At 41.8% G+C, this 17,706-nt stretch overlaps 1 protein-coding gene across 3 annotated transcripts in view; it reads right to left on the bottom strand.

The window, feature by feature from the left end:
• Nucleotides 1-13,900, bottom strand: part of p3h4 (prolyl 3-hydroxylase family member 4 (inactive)) — a 41,544-nt gene extending 27,644 nt beyond the window's left edge. For all 3 annotated transcript variants that reach the window (XM_060942290.1, XM_060942288.1, XM_060942287.1), the window contains exon 1: nucleotides 13,338-13,900. In XM_060942290.1, coding sequence (XP_060798273.1) covers nucleotides 13,338-13,787 — 450 coding nt within the window. In that variant the 5' untranslated portion in view covers nucleotides 13,788-13,900. The remainder of the gene's footprint in view (nucleotides 1-13,337) is intronic.
• Between the last annotated feature and the right edge of the window lie 3,806 nt (nucleotides 13,901-17,706).

Here is a 17,706-nt window from a genome sequence, read left to right on the forward strand (position 1 = left end):
TAGCTAAACAGAGAGCAGAGCTCAGCAGAGCTAACATCATCATCAAGGACAGCTCCCACCCTGGCTCGGAGTTCTTTGACTTGCTGCCCTCAGGCAGGCATTACAGGTGCATCAAAGCAACGACCAACAGACTCAAAAACAGTTTTTTCCCCACAGGCCATAACCACCTTGAACAATTAGCCTTTTTCACATTACGTCACTTGCAGGGGAACTTGTATCCATTTTCAGCCTTTTGAATGGAAGAAGAGGTATACGGCGGCAACATATGTTAACAAAACTGTGTCATTCACAGATAAGATTGATAATAATATTGCTCGTTGTTGTTTATCATTATGTATTGTTAGCGACCATTCCAGTCACCTATCTGCCTTGTTTTGGAAAGGAAGTTTACTGACTTTCTATGGTTGCTACTTGTTAACCAGCAGATTAGCATGCCGCCTCTTCTTCCATTCAAAAGGCTGAAAACGGATGTGAGGTTCTTCTGCAAGTGACGTAATGTGAAAAAGGCTAATTACGCACTGACTGATGCCACTTCTGGCAGGTGCAACAATGCACCAACAAGGACCTAAAAGGACAATATTCTCACACTTACCTGATACAGTGCACTACTTATTACAGTGCAACCTCACAGAGCAACTTTTTAGCTTTTATAGCTTTTGTATATTTTATATTTATATTTCTACACTTTTACATCCATACCCAATACAATGCAATACCAAATACAGTGCAATATCCTGAGTTTTGTAGCTGAACTGAGTTTCTATAACTAATGTGCAATTAACATCTGCAACTCAACACGCCCAGTTGTATACATATTTTGTTTTTCTGCTGTGTTGTGACATGCACCATTTGTATATACTGTATATTATTTGTTTTTCTGCTGTGTTGTATGTTCCCATCTAAATGTCTGCACTGGGGTGTGTGCTTTCCATCTCATTATATAATTTTCCCGCACCTTCTCCCGTCGTTCTAGCTTTCTTCACTACACTTTCTTCCTCGTCTGTTCTTTTATTCTTGTTTCCACCATCATTGCTTTTAAAAAACGCCGTTATTCTCTGCATAGCGAATATATTTCTCAGCTCGATCCAAACCAGCTCTCAGTTATCTCTCAGTTGAATGATCTGATGAATCCCTAAAAAGCACTTTTCCCACTAATGCCACACCCACAACATACAACCATGGGAAAGAGGGGCAATCACAGAAAGATGAGTAGAAAACGGGAAATGTTACGGGGGATATTTATTGTGATAGTAGGCTATTGTAGCGTCAGCACAAAAGCACCAGACTCAACTTTAACTAAAAGTGTTATTCAGTAGCCTAAACTTATTCAAGCTACAGACCGAGAAGAATAAAAATGCTGAAATCTCATGTCCCGGTAAAACGCACTAGCATGACAGAACGGCAAAAAAATTTAACTTTTTCACTCCCCCCCCAGCTACCGTGGGAACCACCGCAGTGTAGGTACACACAGTCCCTTTAAGAAACTACATTTCCCATCAGCCAACTTCCGCGTTGACCTACGTCACGCCTGGGCGGGATCACCTACGTCACATCCTCTTTGAAGCCATAAGTAATGGAACACGTTTCCGCTCCTTCTCTCTCATATCTTGGACTTCAAGCCGTCCAGACACAAAGAGATTCGCTCCGCCAAGCAAACCAGATAAAGACGTCTTTTCTTTTCCTCAAGAATCAGAGTTTCGTGCTTTTCTTTCACCTTTAGCCAAGGTAGATTCTAGAATCGCGCGATTTTAAACTCAGCTTGAGTTACAACCGGTTTTCAGTTATTCATCATAAGTACGTACGGACTGCAGCCCAAGCAGTTAATTAATGTTAGAAGCGACCGGGTCCTTCTAATAAAGCGCTGTGCACATTATTTTAAAAAGAGATTTTCTTCCCATGAACTACAAGTGTCAGATCAAGAATTCTCTGCCTTCTACAGAAGTCTTCACGAGCTACTGTAAAATTCAGTATCCTCGTAGCTTCTCTGTATTCCTACACAGAGACAAGGTACTGGAGCAGATTTGGCATTTTGGGCAAAAAGACTAGTCTTAGGAATTAGTTTATTTACATAGTGTGAATTTAAACTCAGGAATTGTTTAAGTGTGCACACTGATTTTGTGTTTCTATCACTGTTCTATTTTTGATCTCACAATTGTTTAACAGATAGGTTTTGCATGCCCCCCAGGGTTTCCCATACATAGACCATTGTGTTGCGCAGCGCCACACAATGGATTCCTAGCGCCACACAATCAGACTCGCGATTTTGAAAAAAAAAAAAATTCTGTTGCGTATTGTTCCGTTCATTCATAGTGCTCTTTCTTCTCGTTCACGCGCGCGTGCGTGCACACCCACACAGAGAGATAGATAGCGAGAGAGAGAGAGAGAGAGGCGCGCGTGTCCACAGGCCTGCCAGTGCGCATATACCTGGACTGCAAATAGGCCTGTTAGGCTAATAAAAAATAACGCAGCCTACCCGATTCGCTTTCCGATCCCTTATTTTAAAAGGTAGCCTACGTCGTGCTCGTGATGAGCTTTATCATAGCCTTCTTGGCTTACAGGAAACGGACATCCCTGAGTCAGGCTATAAACCAATTTTGATGCATACAGTAGCAGCTTGACGCGAGGAACCGGCCTTATTGCATTATCCCGTTTATCCCGCTTCAGCAATGACTTCCCTTACGATAGGGCACTGGAGTTTTTTTTCAGGAAGCCACGCAGAATTAAATGTTCTGATAGGGCATGCAGGCTTTGCACCCATTAGGGTAATGCTTTTTCATCATTGTTAGTTGCCTTGGTGTTACCTTAAGTGGTTTCTTACATCTAATTATGATATTTTATTATTATTTTGTTACATTATACTATTTATTTCATTTTAGTATTGGTTGAGGTAAGTGTTGAGTTCAATATTTAAAATAAAAACCTCCAGCTTGTTTTTTGCAATTTATTCCTTGAATGTCAACTAAAGAATGATTGAAAGATTGCCACCAAAAAGGCAAAAAACTAAGGTAAAAACCAGAGATGCACCGATTGACCGGCTGCTGATCGGAATTGGCCGATTTTCACGTGATCGGCCATGACCGGCGACCGGCCGGTCAAAATTAAAATATGCCGATTTTCTGCCGATCAAAACTTGTGTATCACATAGAGATGAAAGTGGAAATACTCGTAATTCGCAACTAAAAAGACTGCAGCTCCACTGGCAGCTTCAACATGCTTTCTAGTGCGATTGTGTTGCGCTTGCGCAGAACACTGTCAGTCCTGCGCACCTAACGAGCTCCGGCGCGCGCGCGCCGTTAACAAAAAAAAAAAAAAATCACTATATTTGGATATCCAAATATAGTGAATTTTTTTTGTGCCAGATATTGGATGTGAAAAGAAGAAAACGTTTGTGGTTGTGTGAATTTCCCATTACAGGAATTAATACGTTAGCCTCTTACCAAACATCTAGTTAGATTTGTACAAAGAGAGAAAGAAAAAAAATGTCTTTTTGTTTGTTTTACAGCCTTGGTTGCACTTGATTCCATTGGAAATTACTCTACAAATACACATTTGACAAAGATGATAGAATGGCTATGGTATAAGTATGACTGGAAATTATTTTTGTATTTTGATACTGAATGAAGAAATGGGTTGTTCTATAAGGCACAAGTTTTCAGATCTAAACAGGCTTATGAAAGTGTGTTCCATAGCAGTAGGCAAATAATATATGAGGGGGAAGTTGTTTTTGTGCCAGATATTGGATGGGAAAAGAAAAAATGTTTGTGTGAATTTCCTATTTCAGGAATTAATATGTTAATACCAAACATGAAGAAAGATTTTACAAAGAACAATGTCTTTTTGTTTGTTTTCAACCTTTGAGGTGTTGAAAATTTATTACTGAAAATCTGGCAGAATGTTCTATTAAAGAAAAGATAAAAAGAAAATAGTCTTTGTGTGTGCTGTGAAGTGGTTTGAAAAAATGAAATCGGAATCAGCCAAAATCGGTATCACCAGGTCACACTCCATGGATAATCGGAAATCGGAATCGGCCCAAAAAATTGCAATCGGTGCATCTCTAGTAAAAACTAAACTTTAACTTCAATTTTGGTGAGTAATTTTCATAAATTTAAAAGACAGGTTTTCCACCAACATCAAGCCCAGCAAACTAATGGCCTGCCCTGTAATGTAAAGTTGGGTCGAGGAATGAAACCAGGCAGGGTTCTGGGAAAAATTGTTTTAGCTGTCTTCTCTTAAAGAACTTAAAAGAATTTAGATTGAACTGAATAATCTCAAATGCTTCTTGTAGCTTTAAAATAGTCCCAGCAGGTGTCTCTGAAGAAAAATACTGCGTGTTTGAACACCGCCCGCTGTAAACACTTTGCATACACCCCAATGACCGACTCCACCGACCGCCACAACACCACCGCGCATGATTCCCTCATCGGCACAGTGGAGCACCACAAATTGCTACCTGGTCTGTGGGAAACACTGCCCCCTTTTCCTTTCTAACACTTTAATTTCATTATTTACACATATTTTGACCTCATCAAGATTTCAGTGAATTTAGTAATGTTATAAAGCTAGTGGGTTAGCTGCTACGGCTAATTCTTCTGTCTCATTAGCATCCAGAGCTAACTGTATTGTCTCCAGGGACTGTAAGGCCTCACCACGTGGTCACACACATACACACAAAACACACCTCAGTTAGCACCCCACGCTAGCCCCTTTTGGTTAGGCCATAGGCCTCACAACACAACTTAGCTAGCAAACCGAAGCTAACTCTCTTTGTTCTATAAAGGAGCATGTGGTGACCCTTCCCCCCTCCGTTCTTTATCACGAGGTCCTTTGTCTCAACTTTAGATAATAATATTCCAAGCCCTGATTCAATTCAACCTTTATAGCGCATTCCCCCGTGCCCACATTCAAATCCACATACCGTAAATCCTCTAATATAGGCCGGGGCCTTTATTTCACTCAAGTGCATCTTGGTCCAGGCCATTATTGGAAGGAGGCCAGAATTAGAGGCAGGCCTCTATTTCTATTTTTGCAAAACAGACTACCAGTGGAATGAATAAAAACGAGATTTTGTGTCTATTTGAACCTATAAAATAGGTTCATTTATTGAAAAAGTACAGTTACCATAACGGTATACAGAACATTATCAACAAATACCGGTAATTCAGACATCCTTTCCAGCAGGGTTGAACTGTAAGGTACGCACTAGCGGTGTAATCCCCCCCCCCCAAAAAAAAAAAACGCTTGCGTGCTGCAGTTTCTATGAAGAGTCGATCTATAGGCTTATACACAAAACAACGATAGAACTTTAACTTGAAATTGAACAATAGCCTTCCATGAACACAGGCTGATATTTGAACAACATATGTGAACTACACACGACAATAAACAATAAACTCTTTATAGCCTCGATTAGAATCTAGTGAACTTGCTCAGCACTACCGCACGCACGACTCTGACACGCACTGTAGCGCAACGTGGGGTACATAGACTCGTTGAAAAACTCCTCGGGTATTTTTCTGAGTTTACCGAAAATCAGAGTAGAAGGAGCCACCCACCCTCTGTCTGGTTTGAAGCGGTTCTGTAGGACATTGAGCTTTACAGAGTCCGGTGCACATTTTAAGGCATCTGGTTGAAGTTTACCTATGTCTGATAAATCTGATGTCAGTGATAGCGGGCTGACTCGTGGCTCATTAGTGAAGCTATCTGATGGCTCATTTGTCAGCAAGGTGGAGCAACCATCTACTTCTGATCGTAAGGGACATGGGGAGATGTAGGTGTTCTTATATGAAATTCACTGGATGTATGGCTACTTTCAAACTCAGAGGTAGATGAAGGCAATTCCCTCAAAGGAACTGAGCTCGCATCCAGCTGCAGCGTACTGCTGCTAGGTTGCGGAGGAGTGGAAGCTGCCGGTGCCGTGTTACTAGCTGATACTGGAGAGGACTGGCAAGCAGATGACACCCCTGGATCACTGCTTTTGGACTTTTTCGTGAAAGTCTGAAACAACCTCGTTTGTTTCAGGGTTCGTTTACTCATTTTTGACTCGCTTCTCAATAAATTCTCGCACAAGCTCTGACTACTGACGATCGTCTGTCTCCGTTTCTCAAAACTGGAGAGAATCTCAGTGGTGCAAGAAAAGTATATCTGCACTGACCAATGAGCTTTCTTGGTCACGCACACCCCGCCCACTCCTGAAGCACACAAATGCACCGGCACACACACGTCTCTCTCTCTCTCTCTCTCTCTCTCTTTCTCAAATTATGTTGCATTGCCAAAGCATTCAGGTAACAATTATAATTAAAAAAAAATATCTCTCTCCCCAAGGTACGCCTAGTGCGTACGGCCATACGCCTGGCGGCGCCACTGATCACAATTGTCTTTCAGATCGGAACGATTGTGTAAGGCCACTATGATCTCAGAAACATCGTTGGTTATAGCCCCGGCCTGTATTAGAGTCCGGCCATTATTTACCTCCTCCGACAGCGGGACCGGCCAATATTAGAGTCCCGGCCAGTAATGGAATACAGGCCAGTATTAGAGGATTTACTGTATATCACAGGTGACCATTTGAATGTATTTCAATTGTTAACATTTAATTCTTTTATCTCACACACACACACGCTCACACACACACACACTCCTATGGACACATACATCTCACAGTTGCTGCTGACTATTTGAAGATTTCAACTGCCATTATTCATTTTTATCCTTGTTATAATAAATTCAATTAATTATTGAAACTGTGTGTTTATTTGCTCTTCTGATATTTTTGAAGTTACTCAATCTCAAAGGATTCCAAGGTGGATATAGGTTGTGTAATATGGTAAGTGATCATAATAATTTGGAATATACCATAATTTAGTTTTTTGATAATTTATTATTAAGCATCAAAATTAAAGGTATTATTTAATGAGTGATTTATTACTTAATGAGACTGATTTAATGAGATTGATCACTTAATTACTAATTGCACCTACAGCAGTGCAAGACAGAGGCAATGCACGCAACTACAGACAGGGAGCAAGGCGCAGGCAGAACACACACAGGTACACAACACTGAACACACACACAACAATACAGGCCGTTACTCGTTACACTATATTAGGTAGGCTATCCAGTGCTGGATTTACATACTTTGCAGTTTAACGTTTGATACATTTTAGAATGTAAAACTCGTCGCGTCTGTGCTCAGTGCTTTCCTAAATTGTCAGCCGCAAGAAGCCCTCGCACGAATGCGCGTTTTTTTTTTCATCGTTCGCATGCCGAAAAATTCGCTCGCAAATGCGAGTGAAATGTGCACACTGTAGAGCCCTGGTGAGAGCAGCTGTGATGTATGGATTGGAGACCGTACCCTTAACAAAGAGACAGGAGGCAAAGTTGGAGGTGGCGGAGTTGAGGATGTTAAGGTTTGCGATGGGAGTGACGAGGTTGGACAGGATAAGGAACGAGCACATCAGAGGGACAGCACATGTGGAGAGCTTGGGAATTAAGCCAAGAGAGATGAGACTGAGATGGTATGGACACATCCTGAGAAGAGATGCAGAGCATGTTGGAAGGAGAATGCTGAGGATGGAGCTGCCAGGCACACAAACGAGGAAGGCCAAAGAGGAGATCCATGGATGTGGTGAGAGAGGACATGAAAGTGGAAGGTGTGGTAGAGAAGGATGTGGAAGACAGGGAGCAATGGAGATGAAAGATCCGCTGTGGCGACCCCTAATCGGGAGCAGCCAAAAGAAGAGAAGATCGCTTATCCTACATGTATTACCCCACTCTCCCCAATGGAGAATGAGCATGCAATATTGTTACAATATTGCACGCTGTCAAGACAACGCGACATCACATGTCAGAGCACATGCAAAAATCCAATGACAAAACTTTTCTGCTGCACATGCGCACAATCATTTCTTTGTTGGCCGTGAAAGAAAGAAGACAAGGCTAATCCAGTGCTACTGCTCAGATTAGCTATGCTATAATTAAGCATGAAATAAATAAACTGAAAACTGAAACCGAAGATGTGCTAAACACCTGAAAGGCTATCAAAACTTGATTAGATATTCTTCACGCATATTTACAAGAGAAAACATACCAACAGACACCAAAAAACTGGAAAAGACACGTCGGAGATGTAAAAGTTCCGTGCTAGTGAGTGACTGTGACAATTTGTACACAAACATGGCTGCCAGATTTGCTTCGTTAAACATGTAAGATTTTGAGAGAATTTTGGCTGCCAGGTCAGGTCGCTCCATTGCGTGTAGCTGTCGATTGAGTGCAAAACAGTAACTAAGTAAATTACACATAATAACAACAACAACAACCGGCTTGACTGCACTAGCGTTGGCCTTCACTAACACTACACCAGCTGGAAGGTAACTGAACTGCCGTGCTAACAGCACCGAGTCGCGGTGTAAGCTAGCACTGGCCTTCAATAATGCTAATATGAAGAGAGTATATGTACAATAATAATAATAATAATACTATTATTATTATTATTGGCTGGCTTATTTTCATGGTATATCAAATATATTCCGTTCAGCTACTCGTCTTCGACTCGTTCAGTATCATGCTCGCTGAATGGAATATATCTGATAGACTACTCAACACCAGCCAACATTATTTAAATTGGTCACTCAAATCCGCGATGTATTTCGGATGAAAAATGTGAGTTTTTCAACACGAGAAGATAAACTTCATATCTTCAAGCCAATGTGTGATTTTCTTTTTATTATATTGACACATTCACAAACAAAAAGTTCCCAAATTAAAAAAAAATAAATAATTTATCGATTTCTTCACGAATTAAGATATTTAAAAAAATGTTACTCAAATGTCCCAGATGTAGTTCGTATGAAAAATACAAGCGGTGCATTTCTCAGTAAAACACTCGTGTCTATATAATAAACACACATCTCCAAAAATTACAGTCGAGCGCCGTTACAATATGGTTCAATATTACATGAAAACCACTAACACACTCAGCTCATGGCTTCCAACCTTATTGATATTTCCGTCAACATATTTATTTATATAAATAAATAAATGATCTGGGTTCAGCTTTATTCCCATCACACCTCTATGAAACGCATCACGCATCTATGAAACATGCTTCATTTTGTCCAACTACAGGCCCACACAAGATTAACAAACAAAAGTTCTAGACTTTTTCACTGAAACTAAGGACTAAAGTATACTGTTACACAGACCGCCTTAACGATGCTTGTTGCACGATAATCACTGTTCTATTCTTTGAACACTTATCGTTTGCTCCTTATTACATGCAGTTAATTATTACACAATTGTCCATGTTCTTCTTACTGCTACTGTAATTTTATAATGACTTGTAATTAACCCAGCCGTGTGAATATGCTGTACAGAATGATGCTTACGATTGTTCAGAGCAGAACAAAGCTTGTATTTTTAAATACCTTGCAAAGCAAACACAGGATGTCACCATAAAAAAACGAGTTTTCTAAAGAATAAATTTGATATATGCATATATGCATGTAAATAAAATGGATTTAAACAACATCCATTGTTTTCTGTTGATAATTATCATTTGTATCGTTAGTGATGTAATATTAAAATTTGAGACACCAGCAGCAGAATATGTTATTACATATTTGTTACATTGACAGTCAACAATTTAAAAAAAAAAAGAAAAAAGAAGTCATCAGCGTGGTAAAAATGATCATAGTTCTTACAATTTCTTCATCAGATATCTTCAGGGGACTGGTTTATATAAAAAATAAAGCTCATAGAATGTTTTCTACTTGAGCCATGGCAGATTTTCCAAACCGTTATAACACGGATTCACGCATAACACGCTCGGATTCTTTCGATCCCAACTACCGTGTTATAATGCCGCTGTATTCTGAAAAAGTTCAATATTTTCCATGAGTTACTTAAGAAAATGAAAATGTTATATATTCTAGACTAAATACATGTAAACTAAAATGTTAAGAAATTTTCTATTTAAATTTTGATAATTATGGCCTACAGTGCAAACAAAAAAATCAAAATATGAGAATATTTAGTTTCAAGTTTGAGTCAAACTATAAATCCCATGCATCTCTCGGTCTAGTTCAGTACACGCAACCACAAATCATGGAGAAGACTGCTGACTTAACAGATGTCCAGAAAACGATCATCTGCACCCTCCACAAGGAGGGTAAGCCATAGAAGGTTACTGCTGAAAAGGCTGGCTGGAAAAGGTACACAACAACAGGGATGAGCGCAGCCTTGAGAGGATCATCAAGAAAAGTCGATTCAAGAACTTGGGAGAGCTTCACAAGAGGTAGACTGAGGCTGGGGTCAGTGCATCAAGAGCCACCACACACAAACGTCTTCAGGAAAGGGGCTACAACTGTCATATTCCTAATATCAAGCCCCTCATGAACCAGAGACAGCATCAGAAGCATCTTACCTGGGCTAAGGAGAGAAAGAACTGGACTGCTGTTCAGTGGTCCAAAGTCTTCTTTTCAGATGAAAGTAAATTTTGCATTTTATTTGGAAATCAAGGTCCTAGAGTCTGGAGGAAGAGTGGAGAGACTCAGAATCCAAGGGGTTTGAAGTCCAGTATGAAGTTTCCACAGTCTGTGATGATTTGGGGTGCCATGTCATCTGCTGGTGTTGGTCCACTAGGTTTTATCAAGTCCAAAGTCAACACAGCGTCTACCAGGAGATTTTAGAGCACTTCATGCTTCCAGCTGCTGACAAGCTTTATGGAGATGTTGATTTCCTTTTCCAGAAAGACTTGGCACCTCCCCATAGTGCCAAAACTACTTCCAAATGGTTTACTGACCCTGATATTACTGCATTTGATTGACCAGCCAACTCGCCTGACCTGAACCCCAGAGAGAATCTATGGGCTATTGTCAAGAGGAAGATGAGAAACACTCGACCCAAAAATACAGACGAGCTGAAGGCCGCTATCAAAGCACCCTGGGCTTCAATAACACCTCAGCAGTGCCACAGGCTGATCGCCTCCATGCCACACCCCATCGATGCAGGAATTTGTGGTAAAGGAGCCCCAACCAAGTACTGAGTGCATAAATTAACATACTTTTCAGAAGTTGGACATTTCTGTATTGTAAATCCTTTTGTGATTGATCTTAGGAAATATTCTAATAATTTGACATCCTGGATTTCTGATTTCCATGAGCTATAAGCCATAATCATCAAAATTAAAACAAAAAATGCTTGAAATATTTCACTTTATGTGTAATGAATATAGAATATACAGGGTTTTCATTAGTAACCGACTGCCGATCGAAATCATCGGTTGTAATGACATCTGAATCGGTTGTTTTTCGGCCAAATGCAATTTTCCCGTAATTGTTCAAACTTTGTCGTTGGACTTATTTGAAAAGGAACACCGTTACTTGTGTGCCGTTTGGGTGCTGAGGCTGTGTGCATGTGACTAGATAAAAGGTGGGAACCAATTGGCTAATCCTTCTTATATCATCCAATCATTTAGTGTGTATTAAATTATAGTATATCACATGGTTCCCACATGGTAAGATGGTGACCCTATCCTGTATGGTATAGCGTGATAGTGACTGCGAAAAAACGAAAGCGAACACTGTTCGCTTTCGGCTTTGCAGAAAAAAAACTGGTAAGTCTCGCGGAAAATGCCCAGCAGTGTTCTCCCCGGGCGCTTTTAAAGTGGCGCACCGCCACCCTTCCCTTGGCCAAAAAAAAAAAAAAAAGTAACTTCATCAGTATACACCAAATAAATCGTAAAGTATTTGCTTTATTATAATTTTGTAACTATTTAACACGCAGAAGATCATTAAACGAATGCATACGGGGCTACCTGAAGTGGCCAAAATAACTAGCCAGCAGCTAAATAACTTTGCGGGTGTTTGTAGCCTTATTGTGCAACGGTTATGCTTATCTATCGTCTTTTCTGACCATACACAGTTGCAGTAATCATATAACAGCACAAACACATTAGTTAAGTTCAGGTCTTTTATTTTACATATCTGTCATTGTGTAGGTGAGAGCTGCATTTCCCCGCTGCTTCAGTGTTTGTTTACTGCAGGACTTCCGGGTTCCTGGGTCAAAGGACCTGAACTACAGAGGCCAGGTTGGCTTGGTAGTGCCAGTCTCGGGCACGCACACCAGCTCGTGCATTGATTGGAATGGTTTCACCCAATTAACATTATGTGTATTGTAAAAAAAACAAACATGCATTTATTGTAATTGGGTATTTTGTTTATGCATGGAAGTTCGTTTATTTTTTCACAGAAAAAAATTTTATTAATTCAGGGATGCTCAACAGGCGCGGCAGTCTCAACTGAAATGTCAAATGAGTCTCTCATTGACAATAAAGATAATATGTACAGTAAGAATGTGTTAATTTTTTTGTAAAATGATTTTAACAATGATTTAGCATTTCCTATCCATTTATTGGCCAGTTTCACTGTCAAAAAAACCCAAAGTCCATCAGCTTCAGGGGGACTTTGTCCCCCTGGCCCCCCACTGGGGCCCCGCCCCCTCCTTTTATTTTTGAAAAGTGGAGAACCCTGCTCAGTTTACATTTTAAAAGTTATTGCTATTTTGCATGTTTGTCGTTATACATTTGATTTCTTCATTCTACAAGCATTCGTGTTATGTTCTGATTTCCCAAATCTTGATTGGGCTTTGTGGCATACGAACTGTAATTGCCATGAGACCCAAGAATGACTGTTGAATTTCTGTTTCAGATGGACCATGGAGAGCTAATGATTGGCTGTTAGAAATTGTGAAATTCGTTTTCAGCCAGGGGGCTTCGCCCCCCCACCAGGGTGTTATATGAAAGTATACCTTTTTGAATTAAATTAAAAAATAACTTTTTCGTGATGTTTTTTTTTTTTTTGGAAGCTGCACTAGTACATATGTTATCATGAAATCCTGAAGGTTGGAAGGCAGCACCTTCAGCACTTCTTCTTCCAGCTTCCTTGTGTTTGGGCAGAATCTGAGGTTTACACTCCTCCTGCTCTACTGTGGTGCAGTAACGCTCAGTCTGTCCTTCACTTCCACAGCTGAACTGAAGCTTTGTGTTCAAGAATGAATGATTCATCCTCACACTGAGGTGAGGCATCTGCACGAGGGGTTTTTGTGTGCGTGTAAATGTGGACGTGGCATTAAAACCCAGTCCCCACTCCAGTCCTACAGAGTGCGCACCGCGGCCTTTGAAACGTTACTTTTCATCTCCACGGTCGCGTGCAATTTAGGACCGGGGCAGGAGAATGAGCGCGAGCGCACGAAATCAAACGTTAATTATACATCTGATTTATCTTAGATTATTATAACTGGAATCGCGCGCGCGTACACCTTCACTGCGGTGTGTTCGTTACCTGATAATAAGCGAACTGTAAATACCGGTACGGCGTCCTCGTGCCAAAGGCCTCCAGAGTTTCCGGTCTGGGGTATTCTTGAGAAAACACGGGCATTTCCGCTTTACACTTTTTAACGCACGCCGCGCGCGTGAGGATGTGTTTGATGATCCGCAGGCTCGTGTCGGTGTCCGTGTCCGTGCCATGCAGGTTGTCCCGGGTGCACGCGCGGCTGCAGCGCGCCTCGCTCTCCTTCAGTAGTCGGTGAAGGCGCAGACTGAGTTCCAAGTAGCGCACGCTTTCCTCCCAGTCCCGCGCTCCATACCGCTCCAGTGCGAAACCGTACGCCGAATCCAGCGGCATCAGATCCGCGTGCGGGAAATCCTCCGCACTGTAGCGCTCATACTGACACCGAGCCGCGGGCACGAGCACAGCCGCGCACAGAAGCACGCGCACACACCCATGAGCCATATTCCGTCACGCTTCTCTAACCGTTAAACCAGCTCGCGCTCCTCTTTATCCACAGCGCGAGAGCGGCGACATGTCTACCGGCACGTAGCTTTAGTTGGCGTGTGGGCGTGGAAAACTTAGGAAAAGATCATTTTAAAAGTTTTGGGGTGCAGCTGCAGGGGCCTGTCTGGGTCCTAAAGCCCGAACAGACAACCTGTGCCGAATACGCAGGGTAGAGCGAGACACAAACCGCAGCCAGCACGAGCTCTGCTCTGTCACGTGATTGAACGTGCGACCCCAGCTTATAAAACGGTTAACTCCTCTATAGATAGTTTTCACCGACGTCACGGCATTCCGGGGAACGCCCCCCAGCTGCCATCTTGGAGGGCAAACAAAACGGACCATCGCCACTACTGGCTACATTATCTCGGACGAATTTATGAAGTTATATAGTCTCATCTCATCTCATCTCATTATCTGTAGCCGCTTTATCCTTCTACAGGGTCGCAGGCAAGCTGGAGCCTATCCCAGCTGACTACGGGCGAAAGGCGGGGTACACCCTGGACAAGTCGCCAGGTCATCACAGGGCTGACACATAGACACAGACAACCATTCACACTCACATTCACACCTACGCTCAATTTAGAGTCACCAGTTAACCTAACCTGCATGTCTTTGGACTGTGGGGGAAACCGGAGCACCCGGAGGAAACCCACGCGGACACGGGGAGAACATGCAAACTCCGCACAGAAAGGCCCTCGCCGGCCCCGGGGCTCGAACCCAGGACCTTCTTGCTGTGAGGCGACAGCGCTAACCACTACACCACCGTGCCGCCCCAAGTTATATAGTCAGTTTTCTAAAATAAAGATCAATGTCGGCAAAATCAAGCAAACAGAAGAAGTATATAGATACATTAGACGACATCTCACGACAACGGTATGCAGCCAAACTGGCCTTGATTGGGGGAATTGACCCCTACGAAGTGGACAAAGATGCATTTTCAAGTGACTATGCAGGGCTGCCAAAGCCTGAAACTGCCAAAGCCTGCTACAAAGCCTGAAACGGACTTCATCAAACTTTAAAGGCTGTCTGATATATACAACTTTATATATTCACAGCGCGCCTTTTGGCGGATGCCGCCTGAATCGCGCAGATCCGGGGTTTTTTTAGCGGGGGCGTTGGAGTGTCCGATTATAATTTCAAAGTAAATTCTGTATTAAAATTACTAAATAAGCAAATCCGTTACAGTCCATGAAACAGGAAGTATAAGGATGAGAAAAAACAGTTTAAATCGGGAAGCTGCGCACATTTGCGCAGTCCTGCACACCGCTCGGGCTGCGCAAATGTGCGCAGCTTCCCGATTTAAACTGTTTTTTCTCATCCTTATACTTCCTGTTTCATGGACTGTAACGGATTTACTTATTTAGTAATTTTAATCCAGAATTTACTTTGAAATTATAATCGGACACTCCAACGCCCCCCCTAAAAAAACCCGGATCTGCGCGATTCAGGCGGCATCCGCCAAAAGGCGCGCTGTTTGCATCCCAAACACAAATTAAATCATACAGAATAGACCTCAAATGTTTTTCAAAAATGACCCTTGCGTGAGTGAAGTGACAAGTTTCAAATAGAAACGTGACAAACGAGCGATATTAAGTGTACATTACAATGTAAACGTACACTCAGCGGTTCCAGTTAGGCATTCTCCAGAGATTGTTCACATGATGTTTTGGTTTCCAAAAACAAACTTAAACACAATTGATTGTTTATAAACAACTTACCACTTATAAAATGATCGGAGCAGACTTTGCTGTGTTTGGAAGGCTGATAATCCTTGCGGTTGATTCTCGCAAGCCATAGATTTCTCCTTTGTATGCTGAGTTTGTTTGCTTGCCTTCGTGCTCCCGTACAGTGGGAATTCCATAAAAGCTCCGCTTGACTTCATCATCTGACCTATTATGACAGCCGTGAATACAACAGGTGTGCACCATTGCTAGCTTTAAATAGTAGTAATGTAACTATAAATGTAAATAATATATAAATGAATGTAACTCGCGCGCTACAATGTGTGCTCAGTGACCCGTACGGTAAGCTAGCCCTCCAAGATGGCCGCCACCAGGGAATCCCCGACTCTGTGACGTCATGTGAAAACTATCTATAGATGACTTGCAACCACGTGATCAGAATGTGCTACGTCATGAGCGTCTGCCATGATGGTGGAGATACAAAGCAACTAGGATGGCAGCTGTTGAAAGTGTGTCTGTAAACAATGCTAAATTTTCTCAGTATTCCCAGGATTTGAACGGTCGAGCGAAGGTTCGATACAAAGAGAAGATAGATATGTGTGGTTTTGATCCATATTATTTTAAAAAGTCAGATTTTTTCTGAGGATAAGACGCTTCTACCAACCATCAAGTCAGGGGCAGTTCTAGTCATTTTGGGGCCCTAGGCGAAATACAGACATGGGGCCCTCAAAAGTCAGTCTTGAAACACACATACAGAATAATGGTCATCCCTACTTGGCACATGTCATATCTCCTTGCTGTAAATTCAGAAAAAAAGATAGCAAACTGCCACTAACAATGTGCCCCAAAAAAGCTCCACAGTGAAACAGGTTTGAGATTACTCCAGCATTTGCCAAAATTCTGACAATGTTTATTGCTCAGATCAAACCAGAAAGAGAGTGAGCGACAAGGCAAACAACAGAAGAAGAGACAGTAGAGAGAGATTGACTCTTAAAATTGGCTATCTCCATATTTTAATAAAACAAGGATATCTGAAATCCAATTATTTTTACTCCACAGATACATATTACCAGATATAAAATGATCTTATTCTTATCAGAAGTAGAACACAAATGGATACATATTACCAGATACACATTACCAGAGATACACAATGATCTTACTGTTATCAGAACTACAACACAAATGGATATTACTCTATCGAAACCTCTACATTTCAATGGGATAAGACTGATGCCAAGATAAATGTACGAGAGAGAGAGAGAGAGTTTGTGTGTGAGAGAGAGAGTGAGTGAGTGAGAGAGAGAGCCATTTAGTGACAGGCAATCCAGTGGTTGAGAGACAGATACAGAGGGATTGTGAGTTTGTAAAGGATGCAGCCAGTACATTATTGAAATGTCCTTAATCTTCAAAATTCCATTGTTCATGTATTCCATCACCATTCCATAATGGGGTGTGTGTGTGTGTGTGTGTGTGTGAGAGAGAGAGAGAGAGTGTTTGTGTGTGTGTGCAGGGGGGGGGGGGGGGGGGGGGTAGAGAAAGAGAGAGGTATGAGTTTTTAAAGGTTGCAGCCAGTACATTACTGAAAAGTCCTTAATCTCCAAATGTCCATTGTTCATCATAATCATATGAGAAAGAAAGTCCTACTTGTTGATGGCTTCTCCAAAGTCTTCATAGAAAGGTGGTGTGCAGAGGTGTGGAACCCAAACTACAATAAACAACACAGCATTATAACAAAACAACTCAATACACTTTTTTCTTTGATGATATGATCTATGAACACAAGTAATCCTTTGTGTAGTTCGTGACTGTAAATCGTCTCCCATCTTTGTTTTTGGGAAAATCTACTCCTCGTATTTGTACTGGACCTTTTTGGACAATTGAACACCTCTCTGAGTCTGACAACGTTGCTGGCCACAGTGCCGGATCATTCGCTTAATATGACATTGTCTTCACTTTGATTGCTGCTGGTAAATGACTGTTGTGGCCTACTCACCACCAAATCATCGTCATCTTCTTCGTCAATGTCATCAGTATCCACCACAGTCTCCTCTGTCCCAGCTTCCACCTCTTCTACCTCCTCCACACGAACACATTCCTCAACAGAGTCAACAGCGGAGGTTGAGGCTGTAGCAGACTCAGGCGATTTGAAAAATGTAGTTAGTTTCAGAAGTGCAGCTGCATTCTTTTTGCTT

This window comes from Neoarius graeffei, chromosome 16 (genome assembly GCF_027579695.1).
Source record: "Neoarius graeffei isolate fNeoGra1 chromosome 16, fNeoGra1.pri, whole genome shotgun sequence".
Lineage (NCBI taxonomy): Eukaryota > Metazoa > Chordata > Actinopteri > Siluriformes > Ariidae > Neoarius > Neoarius graeffei.